The sequence below is a fragment of the Crocodylus porosus genome, unplaced genomic scaffold, assembly GCF_001723895.1.
Source record: "Crocodylus porosus isolate Cpor-Errol unplaced genomic scaffold, CroPor_comp1, whole genome shotgun sequence".
Classification (NCBI taxonomy): domain Eukaryota; kingdom Metazoa; phylum Chordata; order Crocodylia; family Crocodylidae; genus Crocodylus; species Crocodylus porosus.
In genome coordinates, this window is record NW_017728886.1 from 25,119,363 (window position 1) to 25,136,163 (window position 16,801).

General features: G+C 38.0%; 1 protein-coding gene across 2 annotated transcripts in view; it reads left to right on the forward strand.

Moving 5' to 3' along the window:
• Positions 1-16,801, forward strand: part of EPC1 (enhancer of polycomb homolog 1) — an 85,831-nt gene that overhangs the window by 66,435 nt on the left and 2,595 nt on the right. Inside the window, exons 7-14 of one of the 2 annotated variants that reach the window (XM_019531055.1) lie at positions 124-300; positions 393-482; positions 570-718; positions 1,356-1,708; positions 15,039-15,157; positions 15,239-15,325; positions 16,037-16,178; positions 16,283-16,646. In XM_019531055.1, the coding sequence (XP_019386600.1) occupies positions 124-300; positions 393-482; positions 570-718; positions 1,356-1,708; positions 15,039-15,157; positions 15,239-15,325; positions 16,037-16,178; positions 16,283-16,646 (1,481 nt within the window). The remainder of the gene's footprint in view (positions 1-123; positions 301-392; positions 483-569; positions 719-1,355; positions 1,709-15,038; positions 15,158-15,238; positions 15,326-16,036; positions 16,179-16,282; positions 16,647-16,801) is intronic. The other variant, XM_019531047.1, reaches the window with a different exon arrangement.

The following is a 16,801-nucleotide window of genomic DNA, read 5'->3' on the forward strand; positions in this document are numbered from 1 at the left end:
AGAGAGAAGTTCAGTTCAGTTTTTAGCATCTTTTCAGTAGATACTTAAAAAGCTTGTAATTTAACCAATTTATGTCCTTATTAAAGTAGTGAATTAATTCAAGTTTCTGTTATTTTCTTGAAGCAAGAGAAAGCTGATGTTATACGACCCAAAAGGAAGTATGAGAAGAAGCCCAAAGTCTTACCTTCGTCTGCTGCTGCTACTCCTCAACAGACGAGTCCTGCTGCACTGCCAGTCTTTAATGCTAAAGATCTGAATCAGTATGATTTTCCCAGCTCAGATGAAGAACCTCTCTCCCAGGTATGGCCTCTACAGTTTTCTACAGTTTTAGGAAAAGAACAGATAACTGTCTCCATAAACTTAACAACTTTCTCTCTGTGTTTTTTTTAAAGGTCTTGTCTGGTTCCTCTGAAGCTGAGGAAGAAAATGATCCTGATGGTCCTTTTGCTTTCCGTAGGAAAGCAGGCTGTCAGTACTATGCTGTAAGTGACACTGTCTTACAAATGTTAAAGATAGAGCATCATTAGAAGAAATTTTATTTTTAACTATTTTTTTTTAATTCTTTTAAGCCTCATTTAGACCAACCTGGCACCTGGCCATGGAGTAGTCCTAAAGAGGGAAGAGTAGGAGATGTGCGCTATAGATACTGCTTAACCACCCTTACTGTACCCCAGAGGTGTATTGGATTTGCACGAAGACGGGTCGGGCGTGGTGGAAGGTAAGCTACAACTGTTGCTTTAAAATATGTGGAAACTTCCTCATCCTCCACCTCCCCTCAGGACACAAAGGCAAAGGTGTGTATATAAAAGACTGACTTCTATAAATGCTGTCTTGATATTCATCTGGCCTAACATTTTTGGTTCACTGTGGATGCAGCCTGATATAGTTTACTGTCTTAACTAATTAAGAAGTACTGAAGTGGACTAAATTTATGGATTTTGTTGTTTGTAGTCCTGAATTATGCAGATAGTTCTACAGTTGCCTAATGTTAATTTTTAGACCTGAAACGGAAAAGCAGGGGGGACGACAGCTACATTGCCTAATATGCCCTGTCAAAAATTTTAAATGCAATTTACTGTAAATCAGGGTTGATGTGCTCATTTATTGCAGGGTTTTGAAATGTTTTGCTTTTTCCCTCTAAAGAAGCAAATTTCTAATGTCTTTAAATTCATAGTTGTTAGGGGCTAGAAGGGACCTTGTAGATCATCAGGTCCAGCCCCCCTGCACTTGGGTAGGAAACACTGCTGGAATCAGATGACCCCAGTGAGATAGGCGTCAAGATACTTTTTGATTTATGTTGAACTTTTTTTGACTTGGTGCTGTCTTAAGTTCACTCACCCTTTTTTTCATTTTAGGGTGCTGCTGGACAGAGCACACTCAGACTACGACAGTACGTTTCGTCAGCTGGATTTGGAAATGATTTCCTCACCACAGCACTCTTCAATCAATCAATTTGCCAATACCTCAGAAACAAATACCTCGGACACATCTTTCTCTAAAGACCTCAGTCAGATACTAGTCAATATCAAATCATGTAGATGGCGGCATTTTAGGCCTCGGACACCATCCCTACATGACAGTGACAATGATGAACTCTCCTGTAGGAAATTTTACAGGGGTATAAATCGAACAGGCACAGCACAACCTGGGACCCAGACATGCAGTACCTCTATACAAAGTAAAAGTAGCAGTGGTTCAGCACACTTTGGTATGTTTATTTTGAAAAACTTACTTCTAGAAATCTTGAATTTGGTTTGGAGAATCCAAAATATTAGTTCCTCCATATTTTTCTTTGTTGTTTATTCTAATAGTAACAGTCAATCTTTTGTTTTTTCTCTCTCAACCTACTATACTGAAAACTAATCCATTCTATTTTTTTTAACTTGGTCAATAGGTGTAGCACATTTCAAGAATGTATACAGAGGCAGCATTTGTTATATCTGATCTTAGAACTATGTAAAGTCCACTTCTGTACAGGGTTTTTTTATTCAATATAAAAGGCTATTTTAAAGATAGTTACCATAATACTGGGATTGCCTAAGGTGAAATAAAATATAAACCTTAAACTCCAATTTTTTAAATGCAGTTTACCCCTGGATACTTTTGGGAGGGAAAATAGATGGTTTTATTTTAATGAACATGTTAAATTCCCAGAAAGCGCTCGAACTTTTAATATACATTTTTAAGACCTATTGAGACACTACTCTTCCCCCACAATTAATTGTATATATTTTCTCATGTTTGGCAAAACCCTAAGAGTTGCATTATGTCAGCAAACTCTAGTTTTAAAGGCACATTATAGGAAACACATGACAGAATTAAGGATCTAGCACTGGGAATCTGTGACCACCATTTTCAAACTGGAGAACTGCTGGCAAGTACCCTAATTCTTGTAGCTCAACGCTGCAGTAAGTAGCACATATTTAAAACTAGCTAAGTAAAATGCATATACTCCAGCTTTTTTGATTAGTTAACAGCTTGGAACACATCTGAAAAAATACCAAAAGCCAAGAATAATGAGACTTTTATTCTTCAGATAGCAATAGTTTTTAGAGGTAGTTACTTATTCAGGACCTCCTACACAGGATATAATACCCACTTCTATTATAGCTCTCTGGCAAGTGAACAGAACCTCAATCAGTGTTCCTGAAGACAACAACTGTAAAGACCAAGTCATGGTTGCCTGATCATTTTCTATTGCAACAAGAGTAGTTTATTGCTGATATCCTTTCTTTTTCTCCCTGATAAACAAGACATTACTCATAATCTCATAAATGGTGGGCAATAAAATTTGGTAAAAGAAGCAGTTTAGGAACTACTACTTTTTAAGAAAAATAAAAATGAAAATGGTTAAATAGAGTTAGGGTATGACATAATTGTCAGGAGGAATAAGTTTCCAGTTGCTGGCAATATAATGAATTTGAGATTACATTTTAATACAACTAAATCAGTTTATTGGGCATCAAAACAGTTTTCAGACGGTTCTTAAAATTGTTTGCCAAAATAAGTATGAAGAACCCGACTAAATCTTTGTTCTCTTTACCATATTACAGCATATCTGTAGAAAGTACACATGAAAATATATAAAATTCCATTTTCCATATTTTTTAGAAAAACATATAACCAGGGATTTAAGCTCATACTTTGAAGTGGTGTGAACACTTGATCAAACCAGCAGAATTCCTCTGTATTTGCTGCCTCACATTTCCCTTCTGCGCCCCAGCCCTCCCCCCCAAGGTACCCGTTTCCTCACCTTCATAACCCTCAAAGAGTAAACGAAAGAATTCTTTTTTCCTCCGTTTGTATTTTGAAGTACTGTGTGTTTCTACTTGTATGTTCCCCTGACATTGCGTGCTACATCCTAGACTAGAATGTAGGTTTGAAGTAACTACTGTTTAAGGTTTCTGAGTGTGGTTGCTGATGACTGTATTCCCCTTAGTAGTTTGTCTAGTTGTTGAACCAGATTCAGTGCAGAGAGGAAGAAAAGACAAAAGGGTGATTTCAGAAGAAGAAGCTTGCTAGTGCTGGAAGGAAGAACTCGCTGGGACACTAGCCAAGTTTCTAAGATAAAGACAGAAAGAACCTGTTGGCATGTGGGCTATAAACGGAATGTAAAATGGTTATGGGATGCAGAACCTACCTGTCGGTCACCCTCATTTGAATTAGTTACAAATTTGGGGTTCAAGATTAACATTTGTACCTATCTGTTCTTTAAAATGATTATGGAGATGATACGACGTAAATGTAGGTGATTAAAATAGATCATAAAAAAAGTTATATAAAAGACTAGTCTTTTATATAACTAAGCATGTAATTAAGTGTCTATCAAATGCATTCTTCCATGGTTGGAAGTATCTTATTGTAAAACACTTGTGTAGTAAACGTTCAATACTTAAAAATCATTATGGGATTTAGATTCATATATTTTATTCTGAAACAAATTATTAATTCTAATACTTAGTGTTGCAGGAATAATGTACCGTATCAAGATTTATCCAAGTCTGATTTCACGGATGTGGCTATATGCAAATTAATTGCCATCCAAATTTTTGTTTAGAGAAGGTATTAATGAAATTCTAGGGGTTATGCCTACATGCTTCTCGATAACATTATTGGAAGTTGTGTTGTTACGGGGTGTTTTTGTTTGCTTTTAAACATAAATAAATCCCTGTAGGTGGTATAACAATTTACTCTTGATAAATAGTGTCCTGGAAATTAGGTATTAAAAAGACCTGATGTATCATCCAGTTCATCTTCATGTCAGCATAAGTTCATTTTCTAGCGTTTTAAATGTTCCAAAAATGGGAGCTTTTAAAGATGTCTTGTCCAGAGAAATTACATTCTTTGGTGTGCATGCACCCCATATGTGAGAGATTTTCTTAAGTAGTTGGTCCATTAGGGCTACATCTGTACCCTCCATGCCTTTTATTCCCACAGCAAATGTTGTAAACATTCGGACAGTTTCAGTCCTGTTCATTTCTTTATTGCCACCTGTGGCTGTAAGATGGAAGCTGTTGTTCCTGTTCTTGCACCTGTTTTATTTCAAGGTTTAAAGTTTTGGAGTCTTTATAGATGTATATTCTTTTCCTGTTTGCTGCTTCAATTTTGAGTGGTGGTAGGTTTTCCTGCAAGTTTGGGGGTCTTTGCTTGATATGAAAGAGGGTCTCTAGCATCTGCTTCCCCTAAACACAACACAAAATGGCAGATTGCAGCGTTCTGGATCTGCCAGTCTTGTGAATCCTCTATGTCAAACAGTGATAGGCATCCTTCCAGCTTTATTGTGCTTCAGTCAGAGGTATATTCTGGTGTGCTGTTCCATCTGTAAATCTTCTCCAGGAATGCTACAGAACACTAAGGAGATAATAATTAAGCTTTTCCTCCTAGAACACTTAATGTAAGTCACCTCTGATCCAGCTAGACCATCTTGGAAAAACTTTGCATCAAGTTTATTGTACATAGCCAGCAAATTACAAGTTTTTATGCTAGATTTAAGCTTCTCTGCTGTTCTTTGCTGTTTTGTCAACTCTGACTGTGATATTTCCAGAGATGTGCCACAAAGATCATTATTTCAGGTGGTAGATTTTCTAGTACCAGCAGCTTGCCCTCCTTCCCACCATGAGAAGCAACAGGAGCCTCTCGCCAAAGATCCAAACATTTAAGGGCTTCACTGTCTCTCCTCAGGCATCCTAGTGTCAGAACCAGTCCCGAAGATCACTTCTGAAAATAATTACCATACTGCTCCTGCCACTGTCACTTACACCACTGCTCTACTGAGATCTCCTGCACTGACTGTTCTGATAGTGCTAGAACCGAACTTGGATCTCCCTGAAAAAGTCTGGGAAAGCCAGGTTTTTCTTTGGTACTGGCAATGATGCATAGTATACTGGAAAGAGTAGTTTTCCTGCTGGAGCAGAACTATTTCTTACAGCCTTTAGCAGAGATAAAGCATAATCATAATGATAATAATGTTGCAACCAGCATTCCACCTCAGTCCTTTGGATGGTATAGTAGGAAACAGATTGGAAGTACAAGCAGGAACGTCTCAATCTTCATGCATCTTTGACAGCAGGATACAGAACACCTTGTATACCCTCCCTGTATGTATCATTTGACTATTGACCCTTTCAGAAAACAGGCATTTCCCTTTGATGTGGGATCTGCTTCTTCTGGAGTGGTCAGTCAGCTATTGCTTGAAGTGTTTATATCAGACCCGAAATTCCTTCTTCAGGGAAATGCCTCTTAGCACCACAGCCCTGCATGGCTGAAGAAGAGGAGGAATATAACAGAGATGCACATTCACCTGAAACTTAATTTGCAACTGTAATGGCTTTCTTGCTAGATAAGGTGATCAGCCTGTCAACGTGTGTCTTGCTGGGTTTGCTGAATGTGGTCTTCAGGCTTCTGGGTTGCAATGTGCAAGACTGTGGACTTCAGATAGCATACATTGGTAAATATCCTACATTGAGATGTCTGATAGCAATTAAGGAAGACCTGTTTAAGCCAACAGAAAAACCCATGGTATATACTAACTTCTATTATAGTGATAACAAAAAGGCACAGAACAGTACTAGGTACATAAGGGATTCAAGTAATTCTATTAGTATCCCTCCCCTACTATTCCTAGTTCAAGCCATCCAATTAGCAGGGCCAAAAAAAAGTTCAGTCTCTGAAAGAAGGACCTCAAAAAGCTGTACCTTTGCAATCCTTCTTGTTATACCTTCAGATAAGTAACTATCCGGTGCTATTTGTTAAATAGACATTTCATTGGAAAAGGTGCTCTAACTTTTTGAAAAAGTTAAAAGAACTGAGGTCTTATGGCAAAGAGTCAAATAACAGCTAAAACACCACTTCTGGATGCTCTTGATCTGTTTGGATACCAGTTAGAACTGTGGCAGTCTGCAGCTATGAAGATCTCCCTGCCTGTGAATATTTGAAACTATGTAAGGTCCAGGTGACTATTGAGGATTTTGCCTCTGAAGATAATGACCTGTTTCTAAGCATCATACATGCTACTAGTATGTAAGGCTCCTTAAAAAGTCTCAAAGATTGCACTGAAGTTGTTGAACTGTCATGGCTCTTAAAAGGAGGTTCCTTAAACTTTGCCCACAAGGAATCAGACAAGCAGTAGCTCAGTGTTGCTTAGTTGCCATCCTTGGAACCTGCTAGGCAAAGAGAATATGCCTACTTCTTGACCTCCCCTCATTCCGCAGCTTCTGGGAAGCAGCAGCCTTGAAACACAAGTCAAGTGTCTAACCAGGCTTAGGGACTCCAATTTTATCTCTTCATCCATTTTCTCTTTCCCCAGTTTCTGAGATGTCTGGTCAAGGACAAATCTTGGACTGCTGGATCTTCATGATTATCAAAAGTTACCCTAGCCAATTCCGAGCTACCCTAACTCTTTCTTTTCAGATACTCCATGTTTGAGGGCAAATAAAATTCTATTGTCATAATTTTGTAGTCACAAAAAAGGGGGAATAGAAAAGCTGCTTTGCTGTCTCAATATAATTTGATGCAGCAAAGATGTACCATTACCCTTGCCTTCTGAAATACTCTTTCAAAATTCAGGATGCCTATTTACACATTGCAGTACTTTTAGAATGCAAATGCCCAAAGCTTGTAATAAGTGCTTCCTGTTAACAATACAGAGTTGTCCTTTTTGATGTCTGCATGGCTTTAAGTCTTTATCAAAGGTTTTTAGCAAGGTTAGTCATGCATTTTAACAAGAAAAGGAATGTACTTGCTATCACTCAGCCTAACACGAGCTGGTTTAGAAAGAAACTCTGCTAGGGGATGCTGGGTAAGCCAGGACTGACTCAGCATAGAATTCATTAGAATGCTACTAGAATCCCTTTCAGCATCAGCAGATTTCTCCTTTGGTAGAAATTTCAAACTGTTTTAGTTTCCAGTTTTGGTTCAGTCCAATAAAGATGATGGAGGACTTAAATTTGAGTACTGGGACATGAAATCCATTCATTGTGCTGCATGACGTTGACCCTTCCAAGGCTGATTTTTCATGTCTGTCTACCAGACCTACACGACGTAGAACAGGTGGTCATAGTCCCTTCTGAAGTTCAGTTGTCTTTAAATTATTGGCTAGACCCAGCCTAAGTATGCAACAGTTCTCTTTTCGTAGCCATAAAGTTGATTAACGGATGTCTCCACCGTGAGGTGGGGAATGCATTAAATGTCCTGAAAGTTTATGGAATAAACTCTAAAGTAAACCTTACAAGTAAGCTAGAAGTCTGTTGGATTTGTATGCAAGAGCTTTCTCCTTGTGATTGAGGGTCTGAAAAATCATTTTCTGAAAAACAGTATCATAGTGTCCATCAGCCAACAACAGCGAATCGTATCTTGACCCTCTTTGTCAGGAAGCACTATATCTTTGGACTGATGCATCAAGTCCCTGATGGCTCTAAATCTCTCTGGCCGTAGGAAGAAACTGGTAAAAACTGTTCATTTAGGTAGGCTATCTCTTTATCAGCCCTGGTAGACTTGATCCTCAGAACAATGGCTACATTCTGCATCTCTACCAGACAGCCCCATGTCTAGCTGCGTGGGTCTTGCCCAAGTGACTGCTACTGAAAGAAGCTGCTCTACTGCAGTATGAGATGCTTCTTAATAAAGAACACTCAACCCGGCAAATACAGAGATAAATGGCAAAGATTTTTGTCCAGGAAACACAGCCTCTTGCCAATAAAAGCCCAAGGATATGTTTAAATATAAATTAGATAATCCAGATTAAATACTTTATGAACGTGCTTGGTAACAGTATCCACTAATAATCCCTTAATTCAGAAACGGCTATCAGAATCTCACAAATGGCCAGCCCATGTCTTCTTACTTACTTCAGCTTGGTAACCTTCACCGTTTTGGGACGTCACTTTTGGTGCTAATGAGACTAACAAATCCTCTGTCAATGCTTTTGCTGTGTGTTGTTTGTTAGCTGGTTAAAGACTGCCTTTTTGGCTGTCATCACATCAGGTAGAAAAGTGGAACGAATTTTAGGCGCTCAGTGCGCGGATGGAGCAGCATACACAGTCATCAGGTCCTCATCAAGGGCTTCTGTTATTGTCGTCTTCCACGTTAACCAAGATGTTCTCCTAGTTTCCTGTTGTAAGTCACTCTGCTGTTCTTTATCAAACAGACACAACATGTTGGATATTGTGAGGGCATTGGTTTATTTGGAGGAAACCAAGTTGTTCAGATACATGCAAAGACTTTGTGGCATTTGCTGGAAGAGATAAAGGGCAGCTGGTAACATAAGCAAGTCTTGGACTACATTACAACTGTTTTATGTTCTATTAAAAAAATACTTGGCTAGGCTAGGGCTTATTCCATAGGCACCCAGGCAGCTTCCTTGGCCTATTTAGTTAATGGCCTACTCTGGAACATGCAGAACAAGGTAAGAACATGAAGGTTAGTCCACGTGTTCAACTACTGTTATTGCCTGGTATATACTTAAACAGACATGAACTTTAGATGGATTATCCTGAAATCTGTTTTATAGCAGGCCTCCACTCACTGGCTACTGGTATCCAGATAACTGCATACATCTACATTCCATACATCTAAGAGTAGATTTGTGGACAATAGCTGAGAGTGGCTGCTTCCCCTCCAGTGACTGATTCTGAGGTGTGATACTTATATGTATACAAACTGAATCCTGCTGATCAGTCTTGCCCTTGATGACTTGTAATTTCAAAAGGGATGAAGCATGGGTTGCAACACCTCATCCTTCATATCCTCCACTATAGGAGGTGAGAGGATACACAAGGCAAAAGCGGATTGAATGTTATTAGTAAATGTTAAGAGTCGTGAACCAAAAAGATGACAAAGCCATAAGGGAAATACAGAGTGTTCGATCAAGGGACTAACACAAGAGGGTGGGGGTCAGGAGGAGAATGCATCTAGGTTACAGAAAATACAACTACTACTGTTGAAAAGGATCCAAACCCATGTTCATGGGGTACATTTTCACTCAAGGGTGAAACACTTGGAAAGAACCAGTTATTGTAGGATAAGTAACCACTAACCACTCTGTCTGTACTTAAATGTTTTTAAAATTTGCAAGTATTATAGTATTAGGCCTGGTATATGAAGTACTACATAAATCTAGGTACATCAAGGAAAACTGTACAATTTCAAGTTCAGTAAGCTAATTTTAACTGAGCCAAAAAAACTATAGATAGCTAGCTCATCTGTAAAAGACTGTAGACAAATTAGTTGTGCCTATAACAGTTTGAGGAAAGTGTACACTTACTAGGTCAGCTGTAGCAGGTCCTAAAACATTGAGATATTGCACAAAAATTTCCTGTCACTAAAGAGCTATTTATATTTTTGTGGACCATCATTTGTGCAGTTCTCTTATGATTCAGAACTGGCTATCATCTCTCATATCTTTTTACAGTTGCAGCAGATCTCCCCACTTCTGTCAACCTCAAATGTACAATCTTGGGTACTTGGTTCTTTCCAGTATCTATTAGAGTGTGTGATCTGTAGCTTCAAAATCAGTGACTAGTTCCGTCTACTTTCTAACTTCTAATATGCCGAGGAAGCAAAACATAAAGTTGTTTTACGAAGTTGTTGCACATTATATCCCTTTTACCTGGTAGCCCAAGATGGGGGTTGTCAAGTGTACCCCGGGTACTTAAGAAGGCCCTAGGGGGTACGCGTGGGCAGGTGGAGATGGAGCACCGCCCACCTGGCTGGACACTGGTGGGGGGCAAAAGAAGCTTACATAGTTCTGCTGCTCCACATCTGGCCCCTGGGGGTACACTGATCCAAAAGGATTGAAAACCTTTTGCCTAGGATAACTGGAGAAGGCAAGATGCTGATTTTCACTCAAATCCTGGATGAATTGCCTAACTGGAGTATTGCACTTTGACCCTGTCATGTGACAAAGGAAATAGTTGCTGAATAGTTGCTCACCACTTTTTGCTGCAAATAGCACAGTAGGACCAGTCAGTGTAGTTAACTTCTATAGAACAGGAAAAGCAGCTTTGAAGCAGTAACACACTTTTTCCTTTTTGGAAAAACAACTTGAGACCAGTTTAAGAGATTAAACTCGTTTTAAAATTCTTAACCTGACTTTCACCCTTTACACTTATGAATACAGTGTCTTGGGGGCAAGGGGGCAAATCTCTTAATCTTTTGGAGAACGGAGGAGGAACCACAGCGGTTGCCTATGAAAAACAAATGGGCTATCCATAGGACCTTAAGACACGATTTTTTAAAGGTACAATATTCTACAAAAGTCCAGGTCATCCCACTTAAATTTATTTGATTAGATTTTGCTAAGAAATATGAAAATTAGTAGATTCTTTTTACTACTAGAGCCATAACAAAACCAACTGCTTTTATAATCCTAGAAAGTTATGGTTTATAGAAGATAGATGCAAAAATTCTAGGATGTTTCCTAGTACTATCAGAGCTAATCAATACTGCATTACTTTTACTGAAGCTTAAAATACTGGTTAAAATACATAACTTTTCTAATTGGTAGGTAATAAGGTTGCTCTTCATAGTTTTGACACCTAGCCAGTCATCTGTCATGGAAAGTAGAATGAGTCTTATTTGGCTGAGCTAAGGAAGAGCATGAAGTAATAAATAGAAATGTTTTACCATGAGCTTTCTGTTTTTGAGTTGACAGTTTTGCTGTCTTACGTTACCTGAACCTCTTTATCTCTTATTCTTTCATTATTTCCATTTTGTTGGGAATATGAGTTTTATGTAGCACAACTTCTGATAAATTAAAAACATAATTGGAGAATTAATTCTTGGAAGGGTTAGGCTTGGTATTCTTTAGGCATGCCAGGGAAAACAGACACAGTGTTTTACAAGAATTTCAAAAGTCCATTTATGGCCATGGTATTTACTTCCTTGTTCCGTGGATGGAAATTTTGCTGCCAACTAGCTTCAATGAACGTGTATAAGTGAAAGATTAGGGTTCTTGTTTGTCAGATTCTGCCACATGACAATACAGAAAACTATCAGCCATAGTTCAGTAAGCATTAATGCCAACTGTCTCATTTAACAATTTTAGCCCTAAAAACAATGGTAGGAGTAGAGCTACAGGTAAGAACCTTGAGGTGATTGCACATAATTGCCTGTTTGTCAAGTCTTCAAGCATGTCAGTCAGCTTTTATTTATGGAGTTAGGGCCTGAGAAGACTGTTAAGTTCCAGAAGTCTGCAGAGCAGTAGAATATTCTGCAGATAAGTGACATATTAAGAACTTTTTTTTCCCTTAAATTGGAATTACGGAGTTTATCAGTGCTGCTTCATGTACTTACGGGCTCACAAGAGATCCATGATCTCTACACTAGTTTGGAAAGTTGGGAATTAGATCAGGAGATCTGTCAGGGACCTTAATAGGCAGAATTTGCTATTTTTTCTTTTCAGTAATATTGATCGGGCAGATCCCTTAAAAGAAAGCACAACTTCATTGTTAGATTTGGACAAAGCATCTTGTTGGTAGCAACAGGATTGGCAACATAGACCAAAGCAAGTTAACTTGACCATATATGAGGCTTTTGCCGTGTAAAACTATCACATTTTACTCATGCTGTGGGAATGAAAAATAATACGTGTTTTTTACATTCCTTTTGCAAAATTTGACTCCCAGCCATGCCCCTGTGAGAGTTTTCTTATCTCTAAATTGGATGCAACAGTTGTAATACAGATGTGATGAGTCAAAAATTTTACAGCAAATCTTTGGCAGACCTGGGAAAAAACCCCTTTAAGTCATGAACTGTTGGCTGCATTCGCTAAGTAGAAGAAAAAACTTTCAGTACAGTAGCACCATGTCGTAGAAAAGGGGTAGTCAGAATGCACTGAAAGTGCAAGAAAAAGTGACGGAGTTCATCCTACTTAAACTAGGATTTTCAAGTACATCTATGGGTGTTGGACAGCCCACATCTATTTGAAGTCCCCTTAAATCTTCTGTGAAAATCGGAGCCAAAATAATCTGAAAGCTTTGCATGGCAATTGGTTTTCTCTTCTCCTGTCCTTTTTTAATGATGATGCAACTGTTTTGGTCCAAAGTAGTATTAATGACCAAGAGTTAGATTAAATCTGATAAAGTTACAATCAAAATGGTTGTAAAACTTCCTTCTGCCCTCAGTTTCTTATCTTGACAGTGCTTATTTAGGTTTTGTTTTATATTCTTTTAAAATTGTATATTCAAAATAATTGGGAAATCTTTTAACTATTTAGTTTGTCACTTTGCTTGCTTACTGAGAAGTGTAAGTAGTTAAAGGAAGTTGTCAATAGTTAAAGGACTCGTTAGTTGAATGTGATATTAACATACAGTTTTCTGAAGGGAAATGCTGAATTCAGGGTTTGGAAGACGGAGATCCTGTCATTTTAGATGGTTTTGTTTAATATATGTATACAACTTAAACTTTCTTAAAGTTGCTGTATATCACTTAAAGTAATGTAAATGTTAGTTTTCAAACTTTAAGGTAAAGTTGTTGGGTTTTTTCCTCTCTGTTTTCATTTTACACTATCAACACTTACAGACCATTACTTAGAACTCAGGAGCCTTTTTTTCTTTAAACCAAATGATTTAAGAATGAACAGAGGAAAAAAAGCCTCAATCCTAGATTTCAAGAAACTCTAACTTTCTTAGCCCTTATTTGAATGACTTTTATAAATACTTAGTTTTTAAAATGCTGCTATATGACAACGGATTTGTGCTCAGAATATATAAATTAAATGCTTAAAAATACAAAAATTGTTTACAATTCTGCAATCTGCACTTCTGCATACTAACTACCTTCACATAAATATATATTTGGGAATAGTGCACTAAGAGAAATGGTTCCCCTGGTGCAATATCCCTATCTAACAATACTAACAGAGGAGGTTGTGTACATTGTATAGGTTCAGAGCTAAAAACGAGTTTCAAATAGATATCTCTGGGGTTGTTGGGACGACAGATTAATTATATTGGGCTGTTGCATGATTACTTGCAAACCTTCAAGGCAAATGTCATTTCAGCTTAATGTATTTTAAAAGAAAATGTTGGAAGTTGATGAAACATGGCTACATTGACCAAAAGAACTATGTTTAAAAAAGCTTTTCGCATGTTAGAAAATGTTTGTTTGACATGTTTAGCTACTACTTACAAATGTCCAAATGCTACAGTATTGGGCAGCAGTATAAAACCCTAAAATACTGTGGTAATTGGGTGTTTTTTCAATACATGGTGGATCTGGAAAATCTCTAGCATGTTCAAATTCGTAATATGTTGCTGTAAATAATATTCCAGGATGTAGGCTGGAAAAGTGAGATGTCTAGAAACATCATTTGAATTAACATCTCTTGTGAGTTACTTTGGTTAGCTCTTTCAGTTTGTCTACAGTTCTTAAGTGTTTATTATAGCAATCTGACTTTTTTCTGGAAACATTGAATATTTGTAGTTTGATAGGAGTACTGATTAAAGGAGCAAAACATTTTATGAACTCTCATTAAATCTAAGTGACTAATTCCAGAAAGTTGGATGTTCTATTTAGTAACGTTCATGCCGTAGAAAGCCGTGGAGGTTTTTGCATTAGAGAGTTACCAGTATATATTTTGTGAGCATTCACAGAAACCTGGAGACAGGAGACATCACTGAGTGGGAAACTCCCTCAGTGTGGTCAGAGCTGAATTTGAGTGGTTTCTAGCCTTTAAATTGGTAATTGTGACAATTCACTAACATGGAATAGATCATTTTGGGAGTACAAAATAAATCTGGGTTTCTTAAAACAAATCTCTCGTAAATTGTTCAATAAAATAGTGTCATTGCTCAGACATCCCTCTCTAAACCAAGAAAAACAACTTCATTCTTCCTGCCTGGATTTTTTTCAAGGCTGTTTGGGGAAAATTGAGGTTTGACGACATCTCCTCTTGGCAAATGGATTCCTTCTTAAGAGGTTTTTTTAGGGGGAAAAATCCTTTCTATCAAAAACTCCATTGATGGAGTTTACTGTGCATGGATACATTTTTTCAGTTGTGTTGAAATTAGCATTTGGTAGTAGACTCAGTTTTAAATCAAACTCATCTTTATGTGTTTTCAGTTAAATGTGATCATGGGCATTCACCTTTGAGGTGGTAGGAACTTTTAACTTCCCCTGAAGTTCACAGGGATTGAGGGCTCATCATTTTGCAGGATAGTGTCACTTCTCTGTACACAGGCCATTTGATCTTAACTTACTATGATAATTGCACGGTCCCTGTAGCTATATAAATCAGTCTCATGTGGTATACCTACATGGATTTATTCTTTTAGAGTCAATTACACTTGATTTCTTCATTTGAATATCTTGTACTAATTGCAATAAGTGTTAAATCCTTCACCACCTATAATACTATTAGGGGAAAATTTAGTTTGGACAAAACCACAGGAGCATTGTAGCCTGTTGCCATAAAGATGCATCAAGGCTCTTAAGAACTTGTGTTTATATTGAACATATTTGTTTTGGGTTTATAAGATAGATGCGTATATACACATCTATGTATTTTGATACAGTATTTTCTCATTTTATATTTTGTTCAGCATTTACAGCCGAACAATACCAGCAACATCAACAGCAACTGGCACTAATGCAGAAACAGCAGCTTGCACAAATTCATCAACAGCAAGCAAATAGTAATTCCTCTGCCAACACTTCACAGGTGAGGGATTTGTCTGTGCTATGATTTATCCCTCATTGTTTCCCACCAGGGTTCATCTCTAATTGTCAACTGTTGCCATAGAACCTTGAAACTAACCAACAGGAAAGTGGCTTTCGCCTGAATCTACATCATAGCCATTCTGTAAAGTGTTTAGAAGGGACACTGCAGGTGAGTGTGGCAGGCGTTGCCTCTGCTCCCTCTTAACAAAAACAAAAAAGATGGGTGAATCAATTAAATAAAATATTCAGAGACTTAGGAATACACATTACAAAAACCTTCACTATGTCATCCTGTTGCTGTGTGTACTTACTGTGCCTTCCCCTTCCCTTCTCCCCCCCCCCCCCCCTTTCCCCATTCCTGACCCTTTTGCCATTTACCTTTTCAGTAAAATTCATTAAGTTAAATCAAGTCCCCTCTATAAGCTACAGAAGTAGCTTAACGTTTTTAAATGTGTAATGCCTATGGTATTGATGCGCAGACCTGCAAAGGTTCAGAAGTTGCTGTTAGCCATCTGAACCTGTTTGAGCCTTCCAAAGTAGTTGGAAATCTTGTGAAACTGTTTCCACAAATATTCTGAAAGAATGAGCTTTTGTGTAAATACTATTTGCATTTTTGGCTCTGAACTAAAATCACATGGTAAAACCACATATAAGAATGTATCTAACTGTACTAAATGCCAGAAGTTCAATTTGAAAGAACAGTGAGGACTAGGTCAGTTCTTATTTTGTGGACTGGTTTATGCATTCTTAGTTTTTGTGTCTCAATGCACTGTGGGAACTCAGTACCCCAATGCATTGTTATGCATTATAGTTATATAGGGAGTGGACTGACCCTTTGAAGCCTCAATCACATTTTGTTTTGCCATTTTTCCCCCCCTAGGGTTTTGTTTCCAAGACATTGGATTCTGTTAGTGCCCAATTTGCTGCTTCAGCTTTGGTTACATCAGAACAATTGATGGGATTCAAAATGAAGGATGATGTGGTGCTTGGCATTGGGGTGAATGGCATTCTTCAAGCCTCAGGTATGGAGTTGTGTAAATTTGCAATCAGAATGTACTTACCTTGCTTTCTTTAAATGGATATGTGAAACTCAAGACTTGAACTTATTAATGTTATTTTTCTGCAGGAGTATACAAGGGCTTACACCTCAGTAGTACTACACCTACAGCACTTGTACATACAAGTTCATCAACAGCAGGTTCAGCCTTGTTACAGCCTTCAAGTATAACACAGACTTCAAGTTCCCACAGTGCACTGAGTCACCAAGTAACTGCTGCCAATTCTGCAACAACTCAGGTCCTGATTGGGAACAACATTCGATTAACTGTACCCTCATCAGTTGCCACTGTAAACTCTATTACCACGCTCAATGCACGACATTTACCTAGGACTTTAAATGCTGTTCCATCATCTGCCTTAAAGCTGGCTGCAACAGCGAATTGTCAGGTGCCCAAGGTTTCAGCTTCATCCTCTGTGGATGCAGTACCAAGGTAAGTTCTGGGTATGTCTAAGCTTCCTTAACATTTTGCTGTTTCTTGTAATATATTTGTCAACTCTGAAACCTACTGTTAACCCAAAAATGATCTTTGTGCTCTGTAGGATGCTAACAAACTATGTAAAATTTGTGTATGGAAAACAACTTTTC